The 21,234-nt window shown below is 50.2% G+C and overlaps 1 protein-coding gene across 1 annotated transcript in view; it reads left to right on the forward strand.

Annotated features, from left to right (window-relative positions):
• Nucleotides 1–350: 350 nt before the first annotated feature.
• The window catches only part of LOC119371728 (sodium-dependent proline transporter-like), a 52,772-nt gene continuing 31,888 nt past the window's right edge, over nt 351–21,234 (forward strand). The window contains 1 exon segment of the mRNA XM_037642181.2: nt 351–519. Coding sequence (XP_037498109.1) covers nt 444–519 — 76 coding nt within the window. The 5' untranslated portion in view covers nt 351–443.

Consider the following 21,234-nt stretch of genomic DNA (forward strand, 5'->3'; position numbering starts at 1 on the left):
TGCTGTAAATAACAGCATCGCCTATAGCTTGACTTTGCGTGTGGGCATTCCTGGACAGATAACAGTTATTCCTTGGAACGGCTGCCGGGCGCCTGCAGTAGTTTGATCGCAGCCGTGTACACTGCCTGGATCCCTGCTATGACGTCGACAGCGACACGTGCTTGCTTCTGAACTCTAGCAGGAAGTAAATTGTTGTTTACCTTCGTCTAGCAACTACAGTGTTTCGCCAAGAGCACAGCTGGAAGGCAGAAATCAGTCTCTGAACTCTGAAAAGTGAATTGACCACGCTCTGTAACAGGAACGCCTAGTTTGACGTTTCTTGTGGGCGTTCCTGGACATACGACAGTCATTCCTTGGAAAGACTTCCCGCCGCGCCCGTGTAGCTTGATCGCAGCTGCGTACCAAGCCTGGATCCTCGCTCTGACGTCGACATCGACCGGGTCATGGCCGTGGCTACCATCTCGGAAGAATTCGAGACCGCCGCTTCCCGGGAACCAGCGGAGATTAAAGATGATTCCGGTGAGAAAGACCGCGCGACATTGTTGCGCAGCTCGTCGTCGAGTTTTCAGGGCGGCAAGCTGTCTGCATATCTCTCTCTGTTCCAGCCAGACGTCTTCGTCGACGCCTGGTACGATGACACGTGACCGTGTACGTCTTCTGTATGTCGCGCGCCGCGCTGCTCTCTGGCATCTAGCTGGGGCGCGTTTTTGTGTCTCGTATGCTTTTGTACTTCTTCTTTTGTACGCGTTATGAGGCGTACACGGAGCCTCGTGTTCTCGCGCAGCATGACGGGAACCGCGGTCTAATGTTGCGTCCGGTCTAATGCGGTTTCGTGCGGCTTTCTCATGGTGTGAGGCCGGACGCGTGTTCGCATTCGTCTTCTCTCACAACATGGCACCCGGAGTTGTATTACTATACCAGGAACACTGGTCGCAACCTAATGCGTTGTCTATCGGAGACGCGCACGTGACATTGGAAAAGAGAGAGAGAGGGGGTGGGAAGGGGGATGGAATGCACAAAGAAATGCGTTCGCACAGTCTTTCTCGTGCTAGCTAGTATACGTATATAGTAGCTGTTGAATTAGTTGCGACGGATACAAGAGGGCGAAGTTAACGACCCAAGATGGCGGCGCTTAAGAGCACCCGTAAGGTATTCTGCAGTTATGGTGTGCAAAAGCCGTGGCTATACGTAGACATATATTGTGGTGGGGAGTAAAACAAGAAAAAGAAATTCACACGGCCCCCTATGCGTTCGTCTAAGACGACTCCTTCGTCTTTTCCTTCTCACTGAGCTGTATCGATTCTTCCCCCCACCCCACGAAAGCGTTCTGCTCCTAGCGTCGTTTTGCACTGCCTCCACGATCCGCCCACCTTCGACAAAGTCACTATGTCGGGTGATGGCGTCACCATGTGACGTCATGCCACATCATAATGACGTCACATATTTTGGCGATCTGTGACGTCATCCCTTGGACACGGTCGCGTGGGTTTATGGCGATACGTTGCTAGACCTTACGAGGCCCTATGGTCTTGCGGCAGTATCGCGGATGGGACCGCCAACATGGCATTTTCCCTTGAAAGTAAATTGCCCCAGCCCGTGCCACAATGTGTAACGGGTTTATTCGATTGTAGACAACAAGACGACGCTTTGTGTTGTTCGTGAAATTTATATAGACCTCGTCAAAGGTTTGCTTTCCGGTCCAGATGTTCGTCAGTGCCGTCACCCATCTCATGTATCGCACAGTGCAAGCTTAACGACGCGGTTTCAGCGGGTCTTCTTGGGTGTGTGTCGATACAGGGATACCTGGTCCCACCCACCTACGTCGGTAAGAAAGGGACGCTGACACGTTGCTCGCTATCGCCTTCGTGATCTGCACACGTAGACCGCAGCGCTGCGGCGAAGGAGTATAAGATAGCAGCTCTTCTGCTGAAACGTATTTGCACACTTCGCTTTCCGGGCGTGTTTTCAGCTCTGCCAGTTCTCTCTTTTTCCTTCGTTTTTCTTTTTAGCGAAACTTGCGACGGCGCTGTCTCGAAGAGCTGTGTTGTTGAACGACTGACCTGCATTTAATCGGGAGTCGAGTCGCAAGTGAAAGATAGACGTGCGCTTCGAGTGCAGCGCTTCGCTCTGTATGCAGAAGGAAATGTATGAACATTATCGTTCGACAGCAACGCATGTAGCTTTTAAGCACGCTCTATGTAGTGGAGGACTCCGCAGTGATATTCCGCCGCGATGGTCTAGTGGTTACGGTGCTCGACTGCTGACCCGAAGGTCGCCGGCTCGAATCCCGGCCGCGGCGGCCGCGTTTTCGATGAAGGCGAAAATGCTTGAGGCCCGTGTAGTTAGATTTAGGGGCACGCTAAAGAACCCCAGGTGGTCAAATTTCCGGAGCCCTCCATTACGGCGTCCCTCATAATCATATCTCGGTTTTGCGACGTTAAACCCCAACAACTATTATTATTATGACTCTGCAGTGATATCGACCATGCTCCAATAGCTGTTCTAAAGTACCAGCGCCCGTTCGCTGTGACGTCACTGATTTCGACAACGCGTGCGCTGACCTATAATCGTTCATGAATATGTCGTCATCGAATACCGTAGAGTTGTTAACGACACCTAGTGCCATCATAAGCACATGAACGCCAGTGACAGCTGTTTAATACAATTTTAGTTCATTAATTAAGCTATACCAGCCGTGGTCGTGTTGCGCTGCTATGCTCGAGGACGCGGGTTCGATTCCCAGATCACGGTCGCTGCATTTCGATGGGACCTAAATGGAAGAGCACCCGTGTACCAAGATTTCCGCGCACGTTAACGAACCAAAGGTGGTCGCAATTAGTTCGGAGGCCCCCCATCACAGCGTGCTTCATAATCATAACGTGCTTGTGGCGCGTAAAACCGGAGAGAGAGAGAGAGAGAAATAACTTTTATTTTGGTAGCCGGCAGATTGGGGGGGGGGGGGGGGGAGGGAGGCAACCTTTTCTATAGGTGGCGGCCAGGAGCCCCTGGGCTCTGGCGACATCCTCGGCCTGCTGGACGGCCATGAATTGGTCATCAGGGGCCGTCATGAGCAGCATGATCTCCCACTGCCTCCCATTCTGAACTTTTCGGCCCCGTCGGGGCGCCTGTGCTCAAATAATGTCATCTATAGATCCGCCTTTTTCTAACAAAATTTAAATTTGTCCGAATACTGTTCTGAATGATAACGGTTATACGTTGCCGGGGTTTGATACGTATTTGTTTGGAGGAGGCACATCCCGCCTGCTGCTTATTAAGTTACTAGAAATTGTTATTTAATTAAGCTCCCCTAAGCGTTTCCTTGTGGCCTCCGGAATACGGTATAACCTTGTGCGTGAACCACCTCATTCTCTCTTCCGTGTCATCTTCGCGAGTATTTTCACGCAGTCTTTCTCGAGGTCTCTGCGTGTGCACGTTTGCTTGTGTTCTGTCGTGCTGTGAAGGCAACTTACCGAGATGGACTACCAACTAGCCCATCTAGAAGTGCTTCTAAATCGCCCTATCCGAACTCCCCTAGCCTTGTATGGATGGATGGATGGATAAACTTATTCAAGAGCGGAGTGAAAATGGGTAGTGCGTGGCGCTCCTAGTCAAGGGCTCTGCTTAAAGGCAAATATGTACACGATAGAGATAAGTAAAACACGGTTCGAGGATTGGTGGTGGAAAAGCAGGGAGAAAGGACAAAACTAAATGGCGCGTGATGAACGAGCGGTTTTAGTTCTGCAACGACATGCAGAAAAGCGAAGCGAAGCTAAGGCCACTCGACCCGATGGGGATTCGCTACGAGGCAACATAAGGGAAATGAGCACAAATAACACACAAAAAAACAAGGTTACTCTACCGTAAATAACGGAAGGTTATGCTACGAATTTATAAGTTCTCTTTCTACAGGGCGAAAAATTTAATTCAGGTGGACAAGGCAGTCTCAAAAAATTTTTATGCTGTAGGTGTGTACCGGTAGCGAGCAGCAGTCCCCTACGAACCGGGTATACATGGCAGTCTCGAACCGCGAGGCGCGATGCTCAGCCGCGACCTCACCGATCAACTGTGGGTCGTCCGGCACGCCCTTGAAGCCGCCCGGGCCCAAAGACTCGATGCCGTCACCTAGGCCGGGGTGCTTGTAGCCCCACCCCACCCCACTCAATGACGCCGGACATGTTTTAGATGTGAAGCATCTTAAGGCGCGTTCACACTGAGACATTCGGCGGCGAGAGCGCGCGGAATCCGCTTCGGCGGCAGCGAGATCCGCCGGAAAAGCCCCTTCCGCGCCGATCGGTCCTGGACCGATTTTTGCGGCAGCTGCCGCCGGATTCCTTCACCGCGAACCAATCGGAACGCGAGTCGAACATTCGAAAAATGGCGGCGCGCTTGTGATATCGCAGTCGTCGAAGCCCGCAGCAACAGCGAAGTCTTTGTAATCATCCTGTAGCTCTCGACAACTGCGAAGCGTTGTCGCGATTAGCATCTTTGCAATACATCATCGCGATCTCGCAAAACGGGTAGCATTTTCTCGGCTCGACCAAGCTCCTCGCGTCTTGCAAATCAGGACGAACCAACCACAACTGCTTGCGTCGTTTCTTGTTCGGCGAATGCATGTTTCTCCTCGTCAGACATCACCAGAAAGTCGCTTTCCAGCAGGCCCAGCAGTTCGATGACCCTGCTCCTGTTTATGCGCTTCGCCATAACGAAACGCGAACACAACGCAGAGCGCGTCGATGCCAGCGTTCCTTCGCGCGAAGGGACGATGATAACTAGGCGCCCTAGTTTCGGCGGTGCGGTTGCTAAGTGGTGTGAACAATGTGGAATTTCGGCTGCGCGCGAATTCCGGCCGCTGTGGCCGTCGGATTACCAGTGTGAATGAGCCACTATAGCGGAGTTCAATCCGGTGGTGGTGTGCGGCGTGACCACCCTTACTGCGCATGCGCAGACCCTCTCCCCTCCCCCCTCTCCCCTCCCTCTCCCCTTTCCACTCCCCCTCTCCACTACCCCTCTCCCCTTCCCTTACCCTTACTCCTCTCCCCATTCCCCCTCACCACTCCCCCTCTGAAACGCGGGCTCTACATGCCGAAACACTGCTTTGCATCGCCTCATGGTCCCCTTTAGAGGGAGATGGTGTGATTTTTTAATAAAGTTTTTGCTCACTCACTTTTAACTTTGTGCAGCACATTTCATCGCACCGTTGCAAAGGGGACGCTCATAGCATCCATCCCTCCATCCACCCTATCCATTAGCTTCTCGCTTGGTGTGGTTGAGAAGAGCCATTTGGCTCTCTTGATCCTCTTAGAGTAAACCTTTGGCACTCACTTTGTTATCCGGCCCGAGATGGCGAGCGTGGCGGAGGTGTTAGGAAACACGATAACAGAGCCGCGTGGTTTATTTGTGTTTACGCGACGGGTGATTGTGTTATCTCGCTTCTGGCGAGTTCTCGAGTCTCGAGAGGGTGCGCTGTTGACTCTAATGAGCTAACATCTTAGTTTACCCGCTCGCGCTGTAACGCAACTCTCGGCGATATACCAAGTGAAGAGGAAGTCCACTCGAGAACACCTCGTCGAGTGTGCCGTGTTTGGCTTTCCTGTCTAGACTACCCCGCCTTTCTGACGACAGTGCATAGTGGGTGCAGTGCTTGAGGCGAGATATCGGCCGCCTAACAAAGGCAGTAAGTCTAAGCGGCCTTAGAATGGTTCCTGTAGTACGCCTTTGCCAAAAGAGATAGAGGCTCGTGACCAGACAAAGTTTGATGCGTAGGCGTGTTCAGATACAAGACACACTCGTATCACCTTGTACTTGCATATATGCATACTTGAAGAGAGAGAGAGAAATAGATGAAAAGGAAACGCAGGGAGGTTAACCTGGCGCGAGTGACCGGTTTGCTACCCTGCACAGGGGTGGGGATATAGGGGTCGGAAAGAGGACAGAGAGAGAGTGAGATAAAATGAAAACGAAAAAAAAAACGCACACATGCACACACACGCAAGACGTTCCAGTCAGAGCCGTTCTGAGAGACCAGTTGAACGCAGAAAGCGCAGTAGCGCTTGCACAGCCTTTTTCTGTGACGTTTGGTCCGGTCGATGGCGCAGGATTCTTTCTTCCGACAGAGTGAGGTCGTCCAACTTATCGAGCGCGTTGCAAAGTGACTGTCTCTGTGAAGAGTACTGTGGGCAGTCGCACAGAATATGTTGAATTGTTTCATCACTGCCGCAGTGGTCACATGATGTGGTGTCGTCCATTCCTATGCGGCACGCGTATGCGCGCGTAAATGCGACACCCAACCATAACCTGCACAGGAGGGTAGCGTCACGTCGCCGAAGGCCTGGAGGAATTTGAAGGCTGAGAGTTGGGTCCAGGGAATATAGTCGCGCATGCTTGAAGTGCGGCTCGTTCCATTGCGACGTGGTGCATTGACGAGCAAGCACGCGGAGCTTCCATGCAGCGTCAGTCCTAGAGAGCGGTATTATTACTTGACTGCTTTCTGTATGGGCTGAACGGGCAGCTTGATCGGCCCGTTCATTGCCGATAATTCCACAGTGACTTGGAAGCCATTGAAAGGTTATTTCATGGCCTTTCTCAATTAAATGGTGAGTCTCTTCTGCAATCTGAAATACCAGTTGCTCGTGCGGGCCGCGGCGTAAAGGTGACAGAAGGGATTGCAGTGCCGCCTTTGAGTCACTGAAGATCGTCCATTTTTGTGTCCGTTCATCAGTAATGAAACGTAATGCGGCAAGAAGCGCTGCGAGCTCTGCTGCTGTCGATGTCGTAAGGTGAGAGGTCTTAAATTTGATTGTCGTGGCTTTCAAAGGTATTACGACAGCTGCGGTTGAGCTGTTCGTCATAACGGAGCCGTCGGTGTATACGTGCATTGAGCCTCGGTACTTCTCATATAACAGGAGCAAAGCGAGCTGTTTAAGAGCCGGTGACGACATATCTGCCTTTTTACGGATGCCGGGTATCGCCAGGCTGATGATAGGCTGAGTCAGGCACCACGGAGGAACTGAAGGTCTCGCTGCGGGCGTGAAGCCTGTTGGCAAAGACTCGCGATATGCGGCTACCGTTCGGCAAAAAGAGGTGCATGGTCGGTCTACTGGTAAAGAGGCTAGGTGGTGACGGGGAGTCCGAGCAAGATGCCTTATATGTGTCCTGAGTGCTTCGACGTCAATATGTGTCTTGATGAGGTGGTCTCTGGCGATCGCTATAGAAGCCACCGTCGACGCGCTAAGAGGCAAGCCTAGGCAAATTCGGAGCGCTTGGGCCTGAACACTTTGTAGTATTCGTAGGCTTGTTTTGCTTGCGTTGGTTAACGCGGGCAAGCTGTAGCGCAGGAAGCCGAGGAAAAGTACCCTGTACAGCTGTAGCATAGCACTTGGTGACATTCCCCAAGTCTTGCCTGCGAAGAACTTCAATAGATGACAGATGCCGATCAACCGCTTTTTTATGTACAATACGTGATGGCTCCATGAGAGATCCCTGTCGATTATGACACCCAGAAACTTGTACGATCGAATATACGGTATAGTTTGGCCATTGATGAATACGCCGTAATGATTCATAGGTTTGCGCGTAAAAGCCACGAGGGCGCATTTCTCGGAAGAAAGCTCCAAGCCTCGATTACGGAGGTAACGGGCAGTTTGAGCGGCAGCTCTTTGAATTCTCGCTCGCAACTGCAGGCGTGTTACGGCGGACGTCCAAATGCAGATATCATCCGCGTACATTGATATCTTCACTGTGCTTGGCAGGTGCTCAAGGAGGGCAATCAGCGTAAGATTGAACAATACAGGACTGAGTACGCCGCCCTGGGGGACGCCACGGTAGCTGTAATGTGGAGAGGTTTGGCCGTCTTCGGTGCTCACAAAAAAGGATCGCATTGAGATGTAACTACGTATCCAGCGATACATCCGACCACCTATTCCTACCTCTTCGAGAGCGGTGAGGATGGCTTGGTGTGTAACATTGTCGTACGCCCCTTTGACGTCGAGGAACAAAGAAGCGCAGAGACGCTTACGGCCTTTCTCGTGTTGAACGAAGGTGACCAGGTCAACGACGTTATCAATCGATGATCGACCACGTCGAAATCCTGCCATTGCATCTGGGTAGACGTTGCTGCCCTCCAAGTACCACTCCAGGCGTCCGAGGATCATCCTCTCCATAACTTTGCCTACGCAACTGGCAAGTGCAATCGGGCGGTAGGATGAGAGCTCCAACGGTGACTTGCCAGGCTTCAATAGTGGAACCAGGCGACTGGTCTTCCAGCTTGTCGGGAGCGAGCCATCTCTCCAAGATGCGTTGTACATATCTAGGAGAAACATTCTCGCGTGCTCACCCAGATGACGCAGGGCTCTGTAAGAAATTCCGTCGGGCCCTGGTGCCGACGTGTGTACACACAAAGCTAGTGCTGCCTTAAGTTCGTGGATGGAGAAAGGCAAATCCATGCGTGGATCACGTGGTTGCGGACAACTGCTCGAGAGTAGTAAGCTGGTTGCTGCTGTTATTTGGCCAGATAATCTGGCACAGAATTCTTCGGCCACGTCTATATATGGTCTGTTTTGGGAGAGGGCTAGAGCCTTGAATGGGTACCGCTGAATAGGTTTTGTGCGCAGACCTCGTACCGTCCTTCACAAGTGCGATAGAGGTTTACGAGGGTCAAGCGACTCACAGAAAGCAGTCCAACGTTGCGATTCAAGCTTATCTATCCGGCGCTGGATCTTCTTCTGTAGACGTCGAGCGGTCCGCAAGTCTTCTACTGCCCCCGTACGTCGGTGTCTTCGTTCAGCACGTCGGCGAATTGCTCGAAGTCGCTCTAACTCTATGTCGAATTCTGTTAATTTCGAAGAGCACGTGAGAGTACGCGTAGTGTCGTGTATCGTGCTCTTGATTGTTTCCTCTAAGTCGAGTGACCTATTCGCTTGACATTGCTCTTCCATGCGAGATTGAAATTTTGTCCAATCCACTCTTTGAATGCTATCGCGTATCTTGGAAGGGGATAAACCTTCAATCTTGACATATGTGGGAATGTGGTCACTCCCGTGCGTTTCTATGTCCGGAAACCACCCAGCATGCCTGACGAGGCTTCGTGAAACAAACGCCAAGTCAAGACAGCTGCTATACGTTGAACCACGGAGAAACGTTGGAGTGCCGTCATTTAACAAGAAAGTTCATTGTCGGAGGCGAAGGACACCAAATTTCTGCCTTTAGCATTGATCTTCCTACTTCCCCAGAGTGTATGATGAGCATTGAAGTCCCCGATGATAACGCACGGGTGGGGAGTTGATGACAGGATGCTTTGTAGTCTTTTATGGTCAAATCGACTTGATGGAGATAGGTAGGCGCCCACAACAGCGACGGTAAGTCTCTTCTTCACTGTAAGACATATATATGATTGTCGTCGTGATGGGACACCGGCTGATGAAAGTAGGTGAGGTCACGGCGAATAAACATCAGAACCTTGCTGTTTTCAGCAGTTGTAGAAGACATAAATAATTCATATCCGGAGAGTCTGATGGCGTACGGTAAGTTCGGCTCGCAGATGACGATGATGGGAAACATATTGGTGTACACGAACCGACGGAAATCAGCAATGCGTGATCTCAGTCCCCGGGCATTCCACTGGAAAATCGCTGTCTTTCGGACCTCTTCCCTGAATGACACTGGCTGGTGAGACCATTATCTACTCAAAGGCTGCCAGTACTGGACTCAGGGCGTCCAGTACTTGGAGTGCATTTCTGGCGGTCGTTGTGTGCATGTTGTTTAACAACACGCGAATGGCATTTATTAACCCTTTCGGCCCTGGCGGTGTCAATTGACACCATCACACAACATTTCCCCTAGCACCTCGGAAATGAAACCAAAACTGTCCATTCTTCGGGGAATACTTTTTCAATGACTCCCACTGCGATTGACACCAAAATGGTGACATGTTTGCGGAGCTGGGAGCCGCAAAGAAGAAGAAGCTTGACCGAAGTCATGGGTGACGCCGAGGCGGGTCAGCTGACGCGGGTGAGCGCCATTTTCGGGTCGACGTACCGAAGCTGTTTCAGTGAGTATCACACTGAAAATTGAGACGTGGCTGACATTTTGTGTACTCTAGTGAATAACAGGAAAAAAGATGCCATTTTTCTCAATACACAGCCGCTGAGCCCTGATGACCTAATTTGATGTCATGCCTGTAGATCCAATAATAATTGCACCACTGGCTCAATTTTTTGTTTGTGGTCTTCTGAGGTCCTAATTATTAGGAAAACACGCACAAAAGAAGTCCCCGAGCAAAATAAAAAATCCAGGGCTGAAAGGGTTAAGGGTCGCAGAAGAGCAATCACTTGCTGATCTGTATTCTGCAAGTCCTCTGTTGTAGCAGCTTGCCCTGATGGGGGCGGCTTCTGCTGTGGTTCTTCCTCAAGTCGCCTAGGTGTAAGTGGCGGCCATTCTTTGGTAGAGAGAGATCTGCCCGTTTTCTGGTTTCTAACATCTGCATTTGCCAGGCTAGAAACTGCAGCTGGTGGTGTTCCCGGATGAGTCGGCTTACTTGCTGAAGTTGACGTTGTCCGTCGTGAAGACCTCCGACGGCGACGTCGTCTTCGCCGGACTTTTTCAGCGGCTTCTTTGTGGGTTGAACTGTCTCGCACCATTTGCTTAATAATAGATATCTCTTTCCTTATGCGCGGACACTCTTTGGAAGAAGCACTGTGAGCACCTTGACAGTTAGGACATTTCAATATGGTAGCGTTACAGTTGTCTACCGAGTGCGGTTCTGCGCATCGGGGGCACACTGCAGAGTTCGTGCAAACGCCCTTCACGTGGCCGATCTTGTGGCAGTTGAAGCATTGCATAGGTCTCGGGATAAATGGTCGAACCTGGTGACGAAAGTGGCCAACCTTCACATAGGAGGGGAGACAGTCACCTTTGAACGTTATTCTCACACAACGTGTGTTACCAAGGCGGCCGACGTTCACAATGACGTTGTCTACACTCGCTGGTTTTATGAGCACAGGAAGGTCTTCGTTAGGGATTTCAGTGTCAATGTCGTAAATGACTCCTGCTACGGTGGCACCATCGGATGGTATGATGGACCTGACTGTGATGTTTCCCAGCTGCGTTACTTGCTGCAGCGTGCTCAGCGCGCTCGGGTTCATCACATCAATTGCCAGGATGTTTCTTCTTGTATTTATCCGTACATCTTTGACCTCGTTCGGTACAGTGTTCTCAAGATACAAGGAGAGCGCTTGCCTGTTCAGCACACGTAGACTGTCGGTAGCATTCAGCGGCACAAACAGGATGGAGTGAGGCCATCGCTGAGGCGCTGTTTTCACGGTGGCCGTACTTGACGCTGAAGATGCGTTGATGATCCGTCGTTTGGCCTTGCGGTACAGGACGGGTTGAAAGCCGTCTTCCGAGGACTCGTCGCCCGATGCGGAGTACAGCTCAGTGTCCTCGCTCTCGCTGGATGTGTTCCCTCGCTTCCTCGAAGCGACGCCGGCGGTTGAACTGGACCCAGACGGCGCCTCGAGAGGTTGTACATCCATCACCGCAATGTACGGGGTAATAGACCCCACAAGTGCAGCGAAAAGTCCAGAAAATCACAGAGACGAGCAAGATGTGTTCCGCAAGAGAATCACTTCGTCTTCCTCCCTCCTGCATACTTGAAAAAAACCAGTGCGATAACGGAGCACACAGAGGAACAAGGACACAGGATGAGCGCTGTCTACCAACTGAAACTTGTCGAATAAAGGGCAACGCAACATTTATGCACGTTCAACCACCCTTTATGTATGTCCGTACGTGCGTTTGTATGTGTGCGTGTATATGCTATAAATACACAAGAAAAACAGAAGAAATTTGGAAAGAGGAAGGTTGCACTCCCCCCTCCCCCCACCCCCACCCCCCCCCTGGCTACGCCAGCGGCGCCTGGCGTCGTTCGGGTGTTGGACAGATAGCTTGCACGTGACGTCATGGGCGCAGCTTCTGAACGTACTGGCACTCCATGATGGCGGCTTTGATGACAAACAAGGTGCGGTTAACGTGATTCAATGTGATAACGACGTGGCAGGAACGCCTCTGTGCGTTAATAACGGAAGAACCCGCATGTGATGTCTTGATAACATTAATGTGACATCGCGAACGTCGCGTCCCCCCCCCCCCCCCCCCCCCCATGCTGGTGCTCCAACGCGGCGGTTTCAGTGACGTCAATGCAAGCCATCTAATAGAACGCCGTCTTGTCTTGCTAGTCTTTCGATAGCGACGAGGGATCAGGCCGTCGTTTTGCAGGCGTTGCCTGGCATAGCGAATGTGCGTAATGTCAGCTGAATTGTGCGCCGACATTATCATCAATTCCAAACTACTCTTCCCCGTGTAGCGGCGCGCCGCCGAAAGTGATGAGCGGTCACTGTTGCGACGCACTCTGCACACTCGCCTTAATTAGTTCATCTCCTTCGATGTCACGTGATTTTCACGCGATTGCTACTGTCGCTCGCATAAAATATTTCTATTCAGTTTTGTCTGGCACGTGAAGCGCATCGTTCTCGAAAAAGTCTCGAGATCAACCTGTTACAACGGCGTTTTAATATTTATTTTATCAAGTACGCCGCCAATGCTTGGAGGTGCGCACTTGCTGCGACCGGTATCGCCCGTCATACTTGGCAGGCTCGCTTAATCAGTCAACCTTTTCGTGCAGCGACTTCTTGACGTATAGTCTCTTAAGCCGGCTCTCCAAATGTCGTGCATTCACTTGTAGACCCCACTTATAACTTCGTACAATCGGTCAAATGGCCTCTTCGTTTCTACATACTAATCCAGCCCCTCGAATCTCGTATCTGACACTTCTCACTGCTTATGCATTTCGACATAATGTGGCAAGCATGACGAGGCTGCAAATTCCAGCGAATCGCCTCGTTATTACGTCATCGTGTGGCGCTAATGATGACTTTTCAAAACCGGAGCTCATACATTCAGATCTAGAAGATTGCACTTGGCAGGCCTCACTGTCTATTAGGTGACTCCACTTCGTCAGAGGCGACGTAGGAATTCTTAACGGGGAGCGTGAGGCATCCACGACAAGTGAATTCCTTTGGGGTGGACAATTAGGCGGGGAACTTATGCCTTGCGTTTTGACGATGTCTGCTCTTCAAGGAGAAGGGGGGGGGGGGGACGGAGGAATGGTACGGCCGGCAAAAATTTAGGAGGGGTGGCTAGCCCCGCGCGCCTTCTCCTGGCGCCGTCCCTGCGTTTCGTGATAGAACGAACCTCCGCTGAATTAAAGGTTCAGCTATAACGGCCGCGCTGTGACAGTGACAAACGCAGAAATCTTGAAAACCTTTGATAGCTCTCATTGCAACACCCGCGCCGCATTGACTAATGGCGAAATCGACGTCACAGCGACGTTTTGCGTAATCTATTAAAGCCCCGCCCCCCTCCCCCCTCCTTCTATGAACTGACCTTGAATCGGCGCGGAATCACTTAAAAACTGTCTTCAAGCTACGCTATGCATGCGGTCCGTTACGAACATGTCGCCATCCACGCCATCTTTGAGCGATCGTCTTCCGCGTGGTCTTATGACACAGTCCCCGACCCAAGCAGAGCGCGTTGGCCAATCGAGAATCAGAAGTCGTTGCGTTAGCTTGAGGTTGTATTGCGCATTGGTGGTTCATATATACTAGCTACTGCGCTAATACGTTGCTGGCTGCTAGCAAGCGAATAGTTTTGCCCGTTGAAAGTTTGAAAGTTCATTTAACACAAGACATTTATATAATTACAAAAACACCCTGTAAGACATCCAAATGGCGCCTGATTTCGCTTCTCCTTTTCGTTGTTTGCCGTTACGTCACACGCTTTAGAAATCCCATATTTACAGAGTGTCCTCGTTCCCTCACAAGCAGTCAAGCACCCTGCGTGCGTATGAGACAGATACCTTTCACGCAGTCAGCATGCAAAACAATTCCTCTGCTTCTCCGAATCGTCGTCTTTCACAACTATACCGTTAACCGTATACGTGCTACGAGAACGCAAAACAGGTCGTTCCAAGACAGTGTGTGTGCCCCGCGCCAGCGCCACACTGTTTTTCCTCGGTCGTTTTACGACCGCCGGCTGCCGAGCAGAAGCATAAAGCGGCAAAACATATCACTTCGGCGTGCCTTCCACCCAAAGGTCCTGGCTGTATCGAAGTCAGGGGCGTAGCCGAGGGGGGGGGGGGGGGGGGGGGGTGTTGGACCCCCCCCCCCCCGAAAATTTTCGATTTTGCATGTGTATACACGCACACATACAAGCGTACGCACGAACATAAAAAAAGGATGGTTCAATCCCTCCCCCCCCCCCCCCCCCGAAAAAAAAAATTCTGAATACGCTTCTGATCAAAGTTCTGCAGCTCTGTGTCGAAAATGAGACGCGCGGTCTCTGTCTTTGAAGTCCAGTCTTCATGTGCCGTCTTCGTGGATTTGGAATTCGTTAATCCCTCGCGCATGCGCACTCTCCCTTCTAACGCGGTATCGTTAAAGGGACACTAAAAAGAAAAGCTATTTTTCTCGTATTAGTAAATTAGTCTTTCGCGATGCCAAAAAACACCCCCCCCGCTTGCTGCGAGATGCTCGGTAAACGAGAAGAGACACAAAAAGAAAAATGCGGGTGGCGACGCCACCTTGAAGTTCCCGCACCAGCCGTCGTGACGTCACAGATTTTGACGGCGTCTATTACGGCCTACATAGTTGCTAATCGCTAAAATGAAGTACATTGTCTTCTGAGAGAGTCAGAGACCTAACATACCAAGTTTCACGAACTTTCGTTGAGGCAATGTGTAAAAAGTACGGAAAAACACTTTGAAATTTAAAAATAAAATATTTGACATTTGTTTTCTTTTTCATGTATTATTAAACTTATGGCGGTGAAATTAATGGCATTACAGTTTTCAAAGTATAATTGATCAGTCTAAAATAATTTATTGTTTCGCATTAGTGCTCCTCAAAGAGTTCGGTTCGCAGAAATTTCCGTGTCTCTGTCGGCTATGATAGTTGAGTGAAACATCGAGACAGATGCAAATAAGGAATAAACATCTTCTGATGGAGTGGGATTCGAACCCAGGCCTTCTGCGTGGCAGTCAGGTGTTGCACCACAGAGCCACTCCAGTGATCGGAAAGTGTTTTGGGGTTAATAAAAAAAAAAGCTTAGACAGGCGTCATGTATTACGAGGAGTCCCATTAACAGGTGTAATATTGCGCGGCAGAAGGTAGAATTGCACCAAGTGTCACGCCATGTGAATTACGCAGCGAGTAAATGCCTCAAAGACCCATCCATTACAAAACACTCCGGCATAATTAATAATAATTAGCAGCAACAGCATGAACAAAGTGTGCAGCCTCCTTTGTGCGCAGAAACATTAGTGAAGTACCCACTACGCGTCCGTACACTGTAAGCAAAAGTTAGCAGAGATCGGGGGGTTTTGCGGCTAATTATCCTCTAAAAACTCCCTCGCTCCTAAAATTACTACCTCGTGTTTGAGTAAAAGGTGGTGCATGGCATAGTTTTACCACCACCTCTGAGGAACGTAGTAAAAGGATGTCACAGTCCAATTTTATACTACGTGGGGAGTTTTCTGTCACGTGATTTTTAACCACGGTTTGAGAATTTATTACCACGTGACTTCAAGGGCCCTGCTTCGGCGGCTTTTGTCCGCCGATGAGTGCCGCTCCCAGTTGATGATGATGATGCTCCTGGGATTATGGCACCTACCCACTCAGGGGGATCGGCCAAGAGTCGGGCGGATCATAAAGTCTGAAAATTTTAAGAGCTGCAGTGAAGGTATGCGAACACCACAAATGTTTCTTTTTTCTTCTTCAAAGTTTGGCATGGCATTGTCGTGCCTCATGGTTGACCCTCAGACTACACACTTTCACTGGAACTGGCAGCTGCAGAAGCACAACGAGCGAGAAAAGCAGTCTTTGAACGAAAGGGCTTGCTCGAAAGAAAAAAAAAAAAAAAACTACTGAAAGCGTGATGGGTGCTTCACTGATTCCCAGTATGATAAATTATGGCGTAGTGGGCACTTCGCACTGCACTCGCAGCAGGAATGCATTCCAGGAGAGTTTGAAATTGCCAATGTTACGCGCACGGACGTTGCTTTCATCGCGGCGCGGTTGAGGTGTCCGCTGAGACGCGAAGCCTAGCAAGCGAATGAGAAGACCATGCGATCGGGGCCCGAGCACGCTGTGTCGTTCTATACTCTCGAAGGCGAAGCTCCAGTCATTAACTTTTGCTCTCTAGTTCCGTCTGTAGCATTACTTCCCGCGCCCGAGCGCTTAACATAACGATGACATACACACAAAAAAGAAAGCAGTGAGACGAAATTAGCAACCCAAGTCGAAAGCCAACTCCTGCACCCCTCTCGAAGTAAGAAAAGAAAACAAAGAAAACAGAAACGGTAGCTTTAAAAAGAGACACACGAGATGTGTCGAATGCTTGCATCACTCCGCGGGTGTTCGTACCCGAACATGGGCGCCACGATCTTGTAACGGTTTCGGAAGGGGTGAACTGCACTAGAGTGCTTACTTGGGCCGGTTCGTACACGTCTATAGAAAACAACGAACAGCAGGACAACGGGGCAGAGACAGACTGAGCACTGAATCCATCTCTGTCCCGCTGTTTCTATTTTCTTTGGAAAGGGGAACATCTCTTCGCTGTTTCTCGCATGATTGGATTAGAATCGCATGCTGCTGTAAACGAAAGGACGGTTTTGACCCATCACGAAATCACGAAAGGGCACTTGTGATTGGTTCACTTTTCCGAACTGTTATAGAAGCATTGGACTGCTATCGCGGGACATCGTCAAACTACGCCATAGTCATAGGCGTGCGCAGGGTTCCCCATTAGGGGGGGGGGGGGCGAAGGTTCATCGCAGCGCCCCCCCCCCCTTGTAAGTCAATGTACGAGGCAGATTTCGCGCCCCCTCCCCCTCTTAGGTGACTGGGGGGGGGGGGGTCAATGTATGGGGCAGATTTTGCGCCCCCCTCTTAGGTTATTAGGGGGGGCGCCCCCCCTGCCCCCCCCCCTGTGCGCACGCCTATGGCCATAGCTCCACCATCTTATCAATCATTGGCATAGCCAGGTTGTGTGGGGCGAGGTGTTTAGGTGTTCAAGCCCACCCCCCCCCCTTCCCCGCCTCCCGACAATATTAAATTTTACATGTGTATATATACACGCACACATACTAACTACAGAAAGTACGTAGTCCCCCCTCCCCCTGAAATAAAATTTCTGGCTACACCTGCGGTGTCAATCCTGATTGGCTCAGGGTGCAGCTGCGTGGCATCTATGATTGGCCCGAAATGTCGTCATTACGGAAAGGGAGAGTGTGGCCAAATTTGGCGGCGATGTCTAGAATAGCACCCCATGGTGGGCTATATTTAGGGCATTGTCGAATTCCGCCACGTTGGGATTTCGAGTAGGTCAGCGAGATGTAAACAGTCCCGTGAGTCGATCACAATCGAGATGATGTCGATCGAATGCGACAGTATGGCACGATTTGCGAATGTCTAGCCTAGGAAACGCAACTGGCACTGTCAATTGGTTCAGCTGAGAGCGAAAGCCCGCCAAGACAAGAGCCGAGGGGGAGAGAAGAGACTCTTGGGGACGACGTCTGAGTCACAGATGGTCTGAGCGGCCGACTCAAATTGGCGACTTAATTGTTGCTACGCCAAAACAAACCACGGTGCACTGAACTCGGAACACAGGGCCAAGGTTGCTGGCGCCATCTGCTAAGACCACTTGAAAGCTCCTCGCGCTGGCCCCAGCCGAAACCTCCGAACTCCTTTTCCTTCACCTTTTCGTCTTCATAATTAACCCCTCTGTCTCTCCTTCTGTTTACGCCCGTTTCCCTTTCCCAAGCTACGAGTGAAACGAGACGCAGCAATGTGCCCGTTGGCAACGCGTGCAGGCAGTGAATTTGCATGCATTTAAAACAGCTGGGCTGCATTCTTGGTGGTGGCGTCTGTGGTTGCGGATATATAGAAGGCTTTGTGAAGTAACGTGGACAAGGATTTTGTTATTTCAGGAACAAGGACATAGCACTTAAGAATCAGTTTAAGCAAAATGCATTAGAAGCAACAACAATACTGCACTATTGAAGTTTCAAATGCTCTAATTCGGCGGTGAATTCCAGGTTTACGTCCTCTTTTCCCGTCTATCCATATCAATCAACCAATCAATCAATCATGCTTTTTTTCTCATTGGTATGGCGGTGGAAGCTGCAGGCAAAAGCCGTTCCTTAGTCAAGTGCTTGATCATAAAGTCAATAACAAAGTCGCCCATGTCTTGGTAAGCGAGTCTAGCAGCATTCAACCACCATTAGTGAGAAGCAGTTCGATCGACCGATTTAGTGAAGCCCCATTCAACGAATCGACCTCTTGTCAATCGGTCATTCTATCAGTCAATCGAAGTTTCACCTAACGAATGAATCAGTACATCAGCTTCAGGGGGGTAGCCAGAAATTTTTTTCGGGGAGGGGAGGGGGTCAATCATACTTTATGTATGTTCGTGTGTGCGTTTGTATGTGTGCGTGTGTATATACGCAAGCAAAATTGAAAATTTTCGGGGGGGGGGGGCGTTCGAACCCCCTCAACCCCCCCCCCCCCCCCCGCCTGGCTACGCCCCTGATCAGTTTAGTTTGTCAAGCAGTGGTGATATGGCCACTGTAACTGCTTCTGTACGTTATATTCTGTGGTTCCAAATTGACAACAAAGGTGTACCTGTACTTAACATCGACGAAATCGAAATTAATCTTGTTGCGGCTAAATATATTGCCCATAATGAGAGATTAAAACCGCAGCTTCATCTCGCGGCATCAGAGAAGGCTGACAAGCGGTAAAAAGTAAACGCGAATTGGGAGGCACAGCTGGCGGGCGCCGTGTTATCTTTTCGCTCGCAATTAAGTCCTTGACCCGATGCCTACAGAAAAAGCTGGGAAAACAAAAAGACTACGGTTCCCGCTGTTTTTTATTCCCGCAGGTGTGCGTTGTCAAGGGCAACGCGTTCACAGAAAGCCGCGTTTGTTCATCACACCCTGACGCCACCAGTGAATTAAGCGGCGTCGGGGGGCTCGTTTTCGTTACATACGCGACCATGTTAATCGAACAAATAATGGAAACTAAGGAAAGCGTAAAGAAGTCGTTATCTGTAGCTCTATCTGTCGTGTATACTCATTAGATAAAAGTGGTAAACAAAAATGAATGACAAAATATGGGAGGTGACCCTAATCCTTCACTCAGGTGTCCGGTAGTGGTACTCGCATCTAGACGTTCGTGCGCTCTGGTGTACGCGGCCTCTGGGATCCTGAAGAGGATCTCCGAGGCCATGTAGAAACAAAGATATGTTCGGCCAGGTCCCGCAACAATCCCAGCTGCTCACACGAAAAGCATCTGCTCTTTCAGTGAACTCGTTCAGTTAATTTTAATCGATTGTCTTGAATGTGAACACGGAATACGACAAAATCAAATCGGTAATCGAGCGATAAATAAAATAGGTCAGATTGTCCCGACAGCAGGTATACACCAAACAAGACAATTATGTACAGAAAGATTAGGTTAGGTTTAGCAGATGCGCTTCTTCTTGAGTCTAAGAAAAAACGCGGTGAGAGGGGAAGGGGCAGTCAACCAGAATAGCGCGCGGTTCGCTACCCTACACTCCAGGCTTAAGGAATGGGTCCGGAAAGAGGAAGAGAGAGTGAGTACTCCACGTGCACAGAAGGACGCACAGCGGGGCTATACAATCTGTCAATGACTCGGTCAACACCACAGCCACTAGAGCACCGTGGTGGCTTTAAGGTTAGGCTATACACTTGGGCCGCTTAGTAAGCGTCGTTACCTTAAACTATACCCCTGGATATACGACGCACGTTATAAGCGGGATTTGGGAGAGCGTCTACGCTCAAGCTGCAGTCTGACAAGTAAAAGAGGAGTGAGAGAAATGGAATAAGTTTAACCGGAAGAGAAGCCGGATACAACTTAAGAAGTCCGCGGCATTTCCTCCTCAAAGGCGGATGCACACAAGCCTGCACCAATGGGCGCGCACTACAGACTGATGTCATGAGCCGGTCGGCCTGTGACTCCGCCTTCGGAGAGCATTGCCGCGTGCATGAGCGGGACTATTTCTTTAGTCGCGGAAGCGATCGGCTGCCGTGCTTCGGTCGTCTGGGCGGGGCCTCTCCGGACTTCTTAAAGTTGTATCCGACTATAGTTTTGCTACCCTCCACTAGGGGAAAAAGAAAGGGGCAATTACGGAACGAGTATTGACAATACAAGTTACACGCTCGGTTTTGATGGCAAAATCACGTTGGTATCCGTTTCTCTATAAGCGATTCTCTACAATCCGGAGTTTGGGCGTAATTTGCATGGCAACAGTTAGAGCGTCACGTGCTTGTCCACCCGTAGTCATGGTAACTCCCCAACAGGCGCTGTCTTCGCGCAATATATTCCCTAGGGCACTATATTACTCCAACAACAAACAACTTTCGTCGTCCGCAATGCTGAAAATCTTTCTTTCTTTCTTTCTTTCTTTCTTTCTTTCTTTCTTTCTTTCTTTCTTTCTTTCTTTCTTTCTTTCTTTCTTTCTTTCTTTCTTTCTTTCTTTCTTTCTTTCAACTTGTTCTTTCTTAGTTTCTCTCTGGCTGTTCGCAGCAGGCGCAATCGCACCTGTTTGCCTCAGAGACTTCGAGACGGACCTTCGGGGTCGCAACGCCCTCGTCCTATTACTCTCAATTTTCAATTTACACGCCTACATACTGCGACATTGAGGACGAACAGGTATCTCGACGGCTTGTTCCAATGAACAAAAACGTAGATGAGAATAAAGTACAAACGAACACGCCCGCGAAACTCCAACAAAAGTCATTCGTGCAAAAGACCTTCAATTCGTCGCTTCGCCGGAAACATATTGCGCTTCTTCCCTTCATTTTTTTTTTCTTTTCTTTCAGATTTCTCAATGTCGGTTCGGAAACTGGAACTGAATCGTTTCGGTGATATTGACCGACTCGACGCCACGGAGGATGGCTATACACCTTGGAGGCGCTTGCGCATATTTGAAATCTCACCGGATTTGTTAGCCCAGGAAACCTATTCATAAATGCGTCGCTGCAGCGTCTGCGTTGCGACGCCAGCGCAGTCTGGTGGCAGAAGGCGAGCCTCCGGTATAAGATAGGCTTAGCGCAAGAGACGCCAGCAATTCGGTCGTCGTTCATGGTTGTTTTAGTGTTTG

This window comes from Rhipicephalus sanguineus, chromosome 10, assembly GCF_013339695.2.
Source record: "Rhipicephalus sanguineus isolate Rsan-2018 chromosome 10, BIME_Rsan_1.4, whole genome shotgun sequence".
Taxonomy (NCBI): Eukaryota; Metazoa; Arthropoda; class Arachnida; order Ixodida; family Ixodidae; genus Rhipicephalus; species Rhipicephalus sanguineus.